Genomic DNA, 12349 nt, shown 5'->3' with positions numbered 1-12349 from the left:
ATATAACATTCATTTACCTATTTAATGACGATTTTGATGAAAACGTTATGGGATCTGGGTGGTTGGATCTCACAGTGAAAAATGATCTCACGACAGCCGCAACGCTGCTTCGTTTCTATACCTACGTTGGATCTTACAACGTATTAAGTTTAAAAGATAAACACAGATAAGTATAACAGAAATAAATGACATTATTGTAATACATTTTGCTTCTTTTAAAATACATAATAATTGGTAATATATTATTGATTACAAAATATTTTTTGTATTTTGATTAATAACGTCAGGATAACACTGCAGCATGAAGGCTAGAATGAGAAGACCAAGCTCATATGGCCGCCCGCAGGAAAAAACGTACCGAAATGAGTCGCACGATTAAACGGCCACAGGTAGCGCTGCGTATGCTAAGGTTGCTTCCTTAACCCGCGTAGTATAGAGATTATTCATGTTTATTGCGTTTTTTGTAAAATATATGCATTTTTTAGAACCATGACCCATTATGAATTTTATAGCTCGTAAAATTACGCATTTATACATGTGCACCATAGCGTGGCCAGTGAGGGGGGGGGTCAGGAATCAGATTTATGTAATTTATATGTCTATAAAACTACTAATTATAGTATAATAAAAGTTAATACTTCATATTACATTAATTTAGATACAAATTTTAAAATTTTAAATTTATTAACAGTATACGAAGAAAAGTTATATAAAATGAACAATAAATAAAAATTACAGTATGAACGCCGCAGATGTGTGTTAGCTTGTAAGAGATTTAAGCGATTTGAGATTTATGAGACATGAAAAAATAGAAGAAAACTAGAACCAATGCATATTTTCTGAATTTTCGTTGGAAATTTAACATATTACATCGACAGTAACACATAGTGGAGCAAATTTTGTAAAAGCGTTTAAAGAATTTAATTACATCAATTTTGGTAAAAAATACTAAGCATATTTATCCCTCACCAAAATTTTAAAAAAAGGTTGAAAATAAGTATCAATTTCTTTTTGTGTATATTTTGTTATAGAAGAAAACACTATCAGCGATGATGAAGAAATATTTTTTTTCGATATACCTCTTGAAGATTAGCTTATTAATAATTTTGTTTTACCTCACCACTCACTGTGCAATGAATTCTTGTATCCATGTTTCAGCGATGTTTTATTGGAACGTGTAACATCGCAATGCGACTTGCATACGTGTATGAAAAACATTGCTGAAACATTTAATGCCCTGTTTTTGCTGATATTCAGGAAACAGTGTACGCTCATTTTTCGAAACATAGATGCATTATTTCACGGCAATGCAAATCGAATGTGTTCAAGTAATGTGTATGTAACATCAAAAATGTACCAAATAAATACCGTGCTATATTATATTTCATAAACATTTCAAATCAACTTATAACATTTATTAGATGTAACATAGATGTTATTATTTGCCATAAAATATGAAACTAATTATTTTAAATCGAATTAAAAAAATATCCGCCAACCGGGAATCGAACCACAGCGTTATCTGGGATTCTTAATTTTACCTACCTAACTGACCTACGCCTTTCACCTACTAGCATACACCTAACCGTTAGAAAAGTTAGTATAATTATTGTGTTAAACACATAGTGTTTTTACAGTTTGGTTTTGACAACAGAGATTCAGAACTTTTTCCAGTCCGTCAGACGTCAGTATTGTTATAATGAAAAGTTATACAATAGAATAAATAGTAAGATAAGTACTCAATATTATTACATGGAAATTAACATAACATATTAGTAATATTTTTACTTTAGGTAGGTACCTTAGTAAAATAACATGGTTCAAAATCATACATTTCTTTTTTTCCAATACTTTACAGAGGAAAGAAAATTAGACATATCTACATTATGTGAACATAATTACTAATTAAGTAGGTAGGTACGTACCTACCTATTTAACATATGTACACCAACTTTGAAAAGTCTGAAGCATTTGCTGAATACTTTGAAACCTGCTTCACTACGGAAGACGACACTATTCCACAAAGAGAAAGCCCAAATGAAATACCGAGTTCAACTAACAATGAGCATAACATTATCATCCCAACATCTCCTAAAGAAATTCAACTGCTCATATCTAAACTTAAAAGTAAGAAAAGCCCAGGTCACAATCTAATAACCAACAAAATCCTAAAAAACCTGACATCAAAAGCATTATTCTACTTAGCCTCTTTATTCAACTCAGCCATGCGCATTGCTACCTTCCCTTCTACATGGAAACATGCTATAATAGTCCCTATTCACAAACCAGGAAAGCCAGCCAATTCCCCCACTAGCTACAGACCAATCAGTCTACTACCAACACTATCCAAACTGTACGAAAGAATATTGTTGAATAGGATAAAACCCTTCACGTTATCCCGAAACATCAATTCGGATTTAAAACCAAACACTTCACATGCCACCAAATCCAGCGCATATCCGAAATAATTGTACATGGTTCCAAAAAAAAGCAATATACCACAGCAGCATTCTTAGACCTAACTCATGCCTTTGATAAGGTCTGGCAAGTGGGCTTGAACAAAAATTAAAAATATTAAAATTCCCTGAATACCCACTCAAAACTATCAAATCCTTCATCTCCAACAGATCTTTCAAAGTAAGAGTGGAAACAGACTTCTCACAACTACTAGTTGGGATAAAAACCCAACTTAAAAACTTTCACACCAAGCTGAAAGATTCGGACGGAGCCCGCCATTACCAACTAGGAAAGAAAACCCAAAATAGGCGACTGCGACCCCGACTGCCTCAAGACATTCTCATATCAGACACCGAAGAGCTCTCATCAGAAGACGAAGAATAACCAACAAATAATGTCAAACCTAACTATGAACTATTATACCTCTGTAATCACTAACATAAAATATGTAAATATTAAATTGTAATTGTTAATGTAATGTAATGTACCGTACTTGTAATAGCACCTAAAGTGCTGAAACATTTTAAAATAATAAATTAAAAAAAAAAAAAAGAGTATAGGTCTCATAAAAAAGGAAGTGGATTTGAAAAACTGTTGAACAACCAAATAGATTTCTTGTTTATTATAACTTATAATAAGTCTTTATTAAAATCGTTTTTCTTGGAGAAAGACGTGGATGCAAGTAGCTGAGTTTTAGTTGGTTTCAATTGTAGTCGATTTAAACCTTGAATGTGTTTTGCTGTTTTAATATGTTGAATAACAGTAAATCTTTTCTCAGAACTAACTTTAATATCACATATTTTACAAAATAAAACAGATTTATCTGCCAAAAATATTGTTTCATCGAATTCTTTTACAAAATTGTTTAGCCGATCATAAGGTTTAGGCTTTGATCTAGGCATTTTAATTATTTAGTTGAGAATTCACGCAATAGTACGATACTTTTCAAAAAGAAAATATCACAGCTCGAAAACACGACACGAAGAACGCATAACAACAACTGTCAACTAATCAAAAATATCACGAAACGTCCTGTCTACGGGATTATATGTCATAATTTCATAGAATGTTATTTTGGTAACATTATCGGCTATCGCCTATCGAAATCACGTGTGAGGTACAGTGGCGTATTTAGAGATTTGATGCCCTGGGTACATATAATTTGTTGCCCCCAAAATTTTAACATTTATTTACCTTTGTTTTATGATCATTAAAAAATAACAACATTATCATACATAGAAATTTAGAACATGATATAATATGAAGCATAACATAAATTGAAACATTTAATTAAACAAAAGAAACATTAACATATTTTATATTTTACGATGAGATTTTTGGGCAGCAAAATCTTCAATGACCTCATTATAACTAATTGATTTAGTTATCTCACATTCTATATTTAAAATTGCCAAATTGTTTAAACGGTTGTCATTCATTGAAGATCTCAAGTATGATTTCACTCTTTTCAGAACACTAAATGACCGTTCAGCTGAAGTATTAGAAACCGGACAGCATAAATACATACAACATACGTAACGCAATATCTACATATGGGTAGACATCTGCTATATTGTGATCTTCGATGATTTTGCACAACTCTAAAATAGATTTTGGTGATACAATTCCTGGTAAACTTTTTAAGTATCCATGAAAATGAATACATTCATTTATAAATGATCCATCGAGATCTTTAGGATACTGACTCTGTAATTTGGTAGCTTTCTTTCTCACTTCAATTACTGGTAAATCAATCATGTTTGAAAAAAATCCGAACATAGTATTAATATCATCATAATAGCTTTTACGCTTCCTTAACTCTGAAAGTAATGAATCTGTTATGACAAAATATGTGTTTATTTTAAATGATTCTCTAGCTTCAAATGATGTGTCGCCTTGACATGATTCATCGTATGGAATTTTTCTTTTCTTCTTCCTGACAACTTTATACTCTTTAATTTCAGATTTTTCCATAGCTAGTTTTTCATAGTGTGAAAAAGTATTTCTTAAATCTGTTACATAATTAATTAAAGATGTGTATAGGTTTATAACAATTGTCAGATCAATTTCAATAGTCTGTAATTTCTTGCTTGTACTATTAAACCTCTCTAAAATATCATTCCAAAATGACACAAGAATACACATTTCCAATCTATTCATTTTTTTTATTAACCCAGTTGATTCACATTTTGTCTTAGAATTTTCTATTGGATTTTCAACAAAACCGTTCAATGCTTTAAGAAGTTCTGTCCAGTTTTGAGAAAGACTTGAACAAGCTTCGTGTCTAGCTGCCCATCGAGTATCATTCCGCGTGTTCGGTCGAGTATTGTCATTGTTATCTTTATAAATTATAATAATTGAGGCAGTAAGCACAAATAACTTATCATGAAACACTATTATTATTAGCATTTTAAATTTAAAAAAATGATGCCCCTTGAAATTTGATGCCCGGGGCGATTGCCCCCTCTCGCCCCCCCCCCCCACTAAATACGCCACTGGTATACCATTAAGGCCATAGCCCATAAATAACAATGGGAGCGTTCGGCGAGAAAAACAGCAATACTAATTATATATATATAAAACCATAAAATTAATATTTCTGGTCTAGAAAATCGATCTAAATTTAAAATTTTTTGTATAAAATATTTATATAATTATAAAACTACCATTTTCATATTAAAAATGCTCAAATATGCACTTATAATTAAAAAATGGTCAAATATGCAAAATATGGAACTATAAATTTTAAATATGAACTCGTATTACCATGAAACAAATTCCTATATTACTTAGCTATGTTTTAATGATTATTGAAAAACATGCAAATTTCTAGAAGTTCCTAGCCCTAATTATAAGGTTTTACAATATGATTAACAACAACAAGCATATCATTTTGTAAGATAATATACTTGTTCTTTTTTTTTCTATGTTAATACAGATATTTAAATCATGTAAAATAATATTTTTAAAAAGTGTATCATTTAATTTATAATACAAAGAAGAAGTTGTATTTTCAATTTCTTTAAGTGTTAAATGTTGAAATGGTAATATAGGTGTAGACAAAACTGCTTTTTGTTTTTCTAATATTCTGTTAGATAACTCCTGAAGAGGATATCTTCCCCCTTTTATTGAATATTTTATCTCCTGTAAATAATTTTCATATTTAAAACATCCAAAATTGTCTAAAGCACCATGAATTCTTACATACAGAGGTAAGTGTACCAAGCTATGTACGTTATATGATACAAAATGTTTTCCATATAAAGAATTATATGAAATAACAAATTGTCTTAATAGTTCTTCAGCTAAATTAATTTGAGTTTGACAAAGAATAGGGCACACTAAAATTTTGATTGCACAAGATAGCAACATAAAATGCGAATAAAATTGTCTGTTTAGTTTACCTTTCAAAACAATAGGGCCAAAGTAGAACAGAAAAGATCTTAATTCCGTTGCTTTCCAGTACCTAGTCAATATCTTCTATTTTTCTTGGTAAACGACTAAACTCAGTCGGTACATAAACTCTACGATTTATTAAATCAATCGAAATCTGTTCTCTGGAAGTCTCATTAAGTCGTACATTTTTTTTGCCTTTAACCCAAAATTCAACTAACCTTTTAGTAACACCAATACATACATTGTGCATATAATCTAAACAGACCAAATCAATTATATTTATAGGTAATAACTCTAATCTCTTTTATGATATTCTTCATTAACTTTATTCCTAAATGACTCATTAGTTCTGAGAGGGGAGTTATTTTCCAAGAACACTACATGCCTTTCTTTATAGGAGCCTTTCTGTGCACAAGTAGTACAACCAAGTTGAACACTTAAAATTGACTATAAATTATTTATTAAGTACTGAACTTAATTAGTAAAGTTACTATTATTTTAATAATTACCATTTGTTTGTTCGAAGCTTGTGGAACAGTAATTCTATGTAGACTATTATTTTGTACATACGACGTGTCACACTGATTAAAGCCATCTTCCACGGCTTGTGGAACTTCCAAGTTTATATTTGTTTAGATACTCAGTGTCTGACTGGAATTCTTTGGAATTATATAAAAATAAAATTAAGTGGGTATATAGCTATTATAATTTACCATTTGCTGAATGGAGTAGCCAGTAGATAATATACTGTGTGTATTTTTCTCTGTACTCTGCAGGTCCAATATACTATATCCTAAAAAAAATATAATTGTTAATTTGAACAGTCATTATAAATATTTTCATGTTGTTTACCCCATACCTACATTATGTACACTACATACCTTAGGGTTTAAAGTAAAATAGGTCAACATAATAGAAAATAAATATTTTAATATATAATATATTTTATAGGTATATACTTTACCTTCTTCTTCAGATTCTTCTGAATTTGACTAGGTACTTATCAAAATTAGATTTTTGAGCTTGAATAAATAGTTTTTTATTATTTGACTTGACTTGTCAACTTCAGTCGTAGATGAGTCTGAGCTCAAAACAAATTTATGGTGCCATGCTTTCTTAAAATTACCTATAATTGATATTTGTAATCTTTAAAGTTAGGAAACTGTAGGTAGGTAAAGAGTCAAAATAACATTTGGTATTATGTCAGACTTGTATAGTTGTGTAAAATATATAGATAACAATTAACAGTGAATTATACTTACTAAATTCTTAACCATTATTTGCCAACCGTATTTATAACTTGGCCAATCAATCTCCGGTTCAATTGCTGAATTTATTATGTCACTAGAAACTATAGTTGGCGGTGGTGGCCATTTACAGTAAACAATAGTACGGCCATCTTGACCAGCTGTCATAGTTAACCAATTTTTTGGTACAACGCTGAACTCGTTGTTGAAGTCTCTGTGAAACTCCCTATCACCCATTTTTTGGTCATTGGGACCTAAATTGTATTAAAATAGTTGTGCGATAGGGCTGCACAAAGAAGCCGGCGGACGAGTTGACGCGCATGTGTGTGTGTGCGCACGGACGGCAGTCTACACGTAACCCGTCGTGTGCGATTATTTTATTGTTACTGCGACAAATAGTTCGATAACCCTGTAAGGAGGGAGAACGTGGACTGTATAACTTAATGGGGAAATGAAGAGGCTGGTTAATTCCTATAGCAATAATACAACTAACGATGATGAGTGAAGGCACCCTAACACAAATATAAAAACAATAGAATTTTACGACTGATAATATATATAAATTTATTGCGTCGGTTCTGCAAATTAATCTTACGTACTAGGGTTAGTATATAAGCACGATCACAAGTCGATCGGCGGAGAACGATTGAATAGATAGAAATAGTACAAAATACAGCTTATATACCTAAGCATTTACAGTCCGTTTAGGACCTTCGCTGCCTCAACCACATCTTTCCACCTATCTCTGTCTTCACTATCTTCAATCCTTATTAATTCTTCTGAGACTTCCGTGAGATCCGTTTTCACTATGTCCTCCCATCTTTGTCTTGGTCGGCCCCTAGGTCTTTTACCGTTTAATCTTCCAATGAAAATATTTTTTGCAATACCGTCCGATCTCCAAATATGACCCGCCCATTCTAACCTTTTGCTTTTTAGATACGAACTTATAATGGGTTTATTGAACATTTGGTATATTTCTTGGTTAGTTCTTCTTCTATATTCCCCATTCTCAATTACAGGGCCATATATTCGACGTAGTACTTTTCTTTCAAATATGTTTAACTTCTCCTCATCTCCCTTAGTTACCGACCAGGTTTCACAGCCATACGTCAAGACCGGTCGTAAAAAGCTGGAATATAAATATTCTTTTGACTTCCTGGACAAAAGTTTCGACTTAAACAATTTCGCAAGTGCATAATATCCGGTTCCGGGACATTTGCGGTCAGAAAATTTGCGGTCGACAACTTTTTCGTGCCGTTTGCGGTCAGCTTATTTATATCTAAATTTAAAGTATATAATATATAAATTTATTCTATATACTATAATATATAAGTAGGTACATGTTATATTTGAACTTTCCTTCACACTTTTTCAGGCTTAGGACTGACAGTATTTTTTACTGGCGTGTTTAAAAGATTATAATTGTTATTATTATTTTTTTTATTATTACTATTATTATTATTGTTACTATCATTTTTATTAATATTATATTATAAATTATAATATTATATTACTTATTCTAATTTTTGAATATTAGCAATGATATTCAAACATTTTGTCAAATTTTTGTCAACTTCATACTGAGCTAAAGTCTTTTTGATTCGTTGGTCTAATTGTATATAAGTTTTTTTTCTTCTTTTGCCTTCCATATTTAAGTAACTGCGTTCATATAATAAATCAGAATTTTCAGCCTCTTTTTTTAGACAGTGATACAAATCATTAAAAGTTGGCTGTGGCTTATTTAATATTTTATTTAATTTACTGTTCCATCCCTCAACAATATTATTTCGATACCTCCTATATTGGTAACCATTGTGTACTGCTAAGCTTTTCCTTTAGTAGTTTCCAAAATTTCTAAAGAATCGTTCATTTTAATAACACTATAATATACCGACTATACGAACTCTACAAAGGTGTATACTATACTAAAGACTGAGTAAATGTTATCGATGGATATCGATTACATGTAACAATTGACATAATACAATTTTAATTTAATACTTCCAAAGTTCTAACACTTTATCTATAATAATACCCATAAACAACCATTGAACCAAACAGCAAAAAATCGGTAAATCCAATAATAATACGATTTTAAACATATTTTTACAATAAATATAGAATCAATTTAATATATAATTATTTAGTACATAATATAATATATATATACCTTAGATTAGATAATCAGGTGGATAGAAATAATCTGACCGCAAACGGCACAAAAAAGGTGCCGACCGCAAATGTCCCGACCGCATCGGTGCCGACACCATAATATCCCTTGTTTCCTGATGCAATTCTCAATTTGATTTCGTTGTGCATATTGTTACGGTTGTTTATATTAGTTCCTAGTAGAGATCAGCACGGGCCGTTTTTTTCGGCCCGATCCGGCCCAAAGGTTAAACATATAAATTGTCCAGGCCCGGTCCGTTTGTAATTTTTTCAAATTCCAACCCGACCAGGCCCGTTTGTAATTTTTTCAAAGTCCAACCCGACCACGCCCGTTTGAAAATAAAAATATACATAAACTTTCATTTCCTTTCAGTATTGACATAGTAGACAAAAACATTTCATAAAGACAATACATTTATTATAAAGGAAAAGATATTAATTTTTATTAAAATTTAAATATATTATAATAATTACATTTTCTTTTTGAAGAAATCATTTAAAAATAAAAGGGAGTCAACAGTATCACCTTTAAGTCGTGTTCTTCTTTCTTCAATAACTCTTCCTGATGTGCTGAAAGACCTCTCACTTGCAGCACTACTAGCAGGGATCGCTAAAATTCTTGATGCAAGTTTAGCCATTAGAGGAAGTTTATCACTGTGTTCCTTCCACCATTGTAAAATATCTTGATTTTGATTATATGATTCCATTTGATAAATGTTCAGTTCATTGTTAAAATCATTATAATTGTCTGATGGCAAGCAATCATCCTTCCACTCAGAGAAAATATTATCCTCTTCTGATTGAATCGTTTCTTCAATCGGTACAGGTTCAGACTGACTGCAGTTAGAAATGAGGTTGGATTGCAATTTTGATAACTCTATTTTAACTTTTTCAATAACACCTTGTCTTTCGTCTATATTTTCGACCATTCTCAGCTTTTTGAATGGTGGGCACAAAAATAAAGCCATACCATGATAAATCTTAGTTTTAAATTTCTCTTTAAAAATAATTAGAGTTCGATGTGCTAAATTTTTAAATATATCGTCATATTTTTCCTCAGAGACTATACTATTAAGATGTTTTAATAACTTAGCCCGATGAAGTAGCACAAGTTGTATAGTAGGTCTTATTGTACCTTCAAACTGATCAGATGCTTCTTTGAATGGAGTTAAAAAGAAGATCAATTTGGATAATAATGATTTGTTTATGTCATTCATTTTTCTATTTTCCGCACCATATATTTTTATAAGTTCATCATACATATCATGTACAGCACGCAACATAGCCAAATTGGAATTCCATCTGGTTTCTACATGTTGAACTAAAGGTCTAGAAAGCAAATTGTTGTCACCATTTTTTTTCATATACCTAACGAGAGACTTAGAAGCAGATATTAGTTTTTCTATAGGACTAAAATCAACAGCCATACTTAACAATTCATTAATTAATTGATCCTTTGAATTGGTTTTTGTGAAATCAAATGTTGTTTGTAGAATATTATGTAAAATGTGTGCAGAGCAATTAAGTCGGTTGTTTCTATCCAATGCTTTAATTATGTTAGAACCTTTATCAGTTACCCATGTAATTTTTGAAAGAAAATTGTCTCCGCTTTCTTCATTATCTAACCACTGATTAAAAAATTGTTTTAAATTATTTCGTATATTATCTCCAGTTTTTTTTTGGTCATAAGGGAACTGTCCAACGTGCAAAACATTTGAATTAAGTTCCCAGTTTTCATTTATATAATGAATAGTGATAGAAATGTAAGATAGTTTTTTATAATCATCCGTCCACATATCTGTTGTGGCACTACAACGGTTTTCATAAAAATATGGCATAAGCTTCAACATTAATTTGTCACGCAACTCTTTTGCAGTTTTAATGGTATTTCGAGCAATTGTTGTTGGATGGGGTAGTAAACTATCAATATCTAGATGTCCATACTTTGCACCCAAATTAACTAAATATTGACAAAGTTCTTTAAAACCATTTCCATCCACAAACTCAAAAGAACGTAAATCCAAGCTACACATTTTCACACTCTTTTCTACCATTTCATTCGCAACTTGTGTAGGAATATTTTTTTTCAAAATAATTGTCAATACTTAATGTAGATCTATTTACTAATACACATTTATGCCTCTTTAAGTGTGATGTTCCATTGGATGCAGTATAACTTAAAAGTATTTTACATTTTGTACAACTTACAAAACCTGTATCCATTTCATTTTTATAAAGAACTTTTACAAACGACTCCCAAACACCACTTCTGCCTTCAACTTTACTTAAAATACATTCACCTGAAATAATTTTGCTCTGGATGTTTTTTTTTGATTTTAATGGTTCAGAATATTGAAAGGATGATGTAGACGTAGAGTCACCATCTTCTCTTTCATTTGCATTTACATCATCTTCAATGTCTAAAAAAACAAATTCAATTTTAATTCAATTTAAAAATACATTTTTAGGTCGAATGCTTCATAGGGCTGAATTTATAAAATTTAAATGGTTTTCATACATTATTGTGTTATTTAACTATGTAAGAATTATTAATTTTTGTTTTCATTATTTTAAATATGTTATTATTTGTTCATAAGACTGAATTTATTACAATTAAATTGTTTTAATGCATAATATATTATTTATAATACTGTCATGCAACTATTATATTTATAATAATAATATTGTCTATTACTTTTTATCTTAAAGACTTAAAACATGCTATTATTATTATTTACAATTTTTAAATTCATAAGGCTGGATTTTATAATATTTATAATATTACGTACATTGTACAAATATAATATTTTTGTTTTTAGTACCTACAGTACAGTCTACACCTAATCATTAAAATCTTAAGTGAAATATACCTATACAATATAAATTAGTACATCTCCAAGTAAAAAGCTTTAATAATAATAAATTAATAAAAAACATTTATTTACCTGACATTATAGACCGGACCGTGAGACCTGTCCAGTGTCCAAGTGTTCACCGTTCAACGTGTGTTAATTTAATATTGTTATATCTTGTCAGACGACAAAAAAATAAAATGATTAAATATTTAAATGTAAAACACA

General features: G+C 30.5%; 1 protein-coding gene across 1 annotated transcript; it reads right to left on the bottom strand.

The window, feature by feature from the left end:
• Positions 1–3086: 3086 nt before the first annotated feature.
• Positions 3087–6096, bottom strand: LOC132925241 (uncharacterized). Its single transcript, XM_060989651.1, has 4 exons — positions 6072–6096; positions 3993–4796; positions 3785–3949; positions 3087–3241 (listed from the first exon to the last, which is right to left on the bottom strand). Exons 1-4 carry the CDS (start codon positions 6094–6096, stop codon positions 3087–3089), a joined length of 1149 nt encoding a protein of 382 aa, XP_060845634.1.
• Between the last annotated feature and the right edge of the window lie 6253 nt (positions 6097–12349).

Source organism: Rhopalosiphum padi, chromosome 3 (assembly GCF_020882245.1).
Source record: "Rhopalosiphum padi isolate XX-2018 chromosome 3, ASM2088224v1, whole genome shotgun sequence".
Taxonomy (NCBI): Eukaryota; Metazoa; Arthropoda; class Insecta; order Hemiptera; family Aphididae; genus Rhopalosiphum; species Rhopalosiphum padi.
Note: the sequence above shows the minus strand (reverse complement) of the source record. Positions and strands in the feature narration are given on the sequence as shown.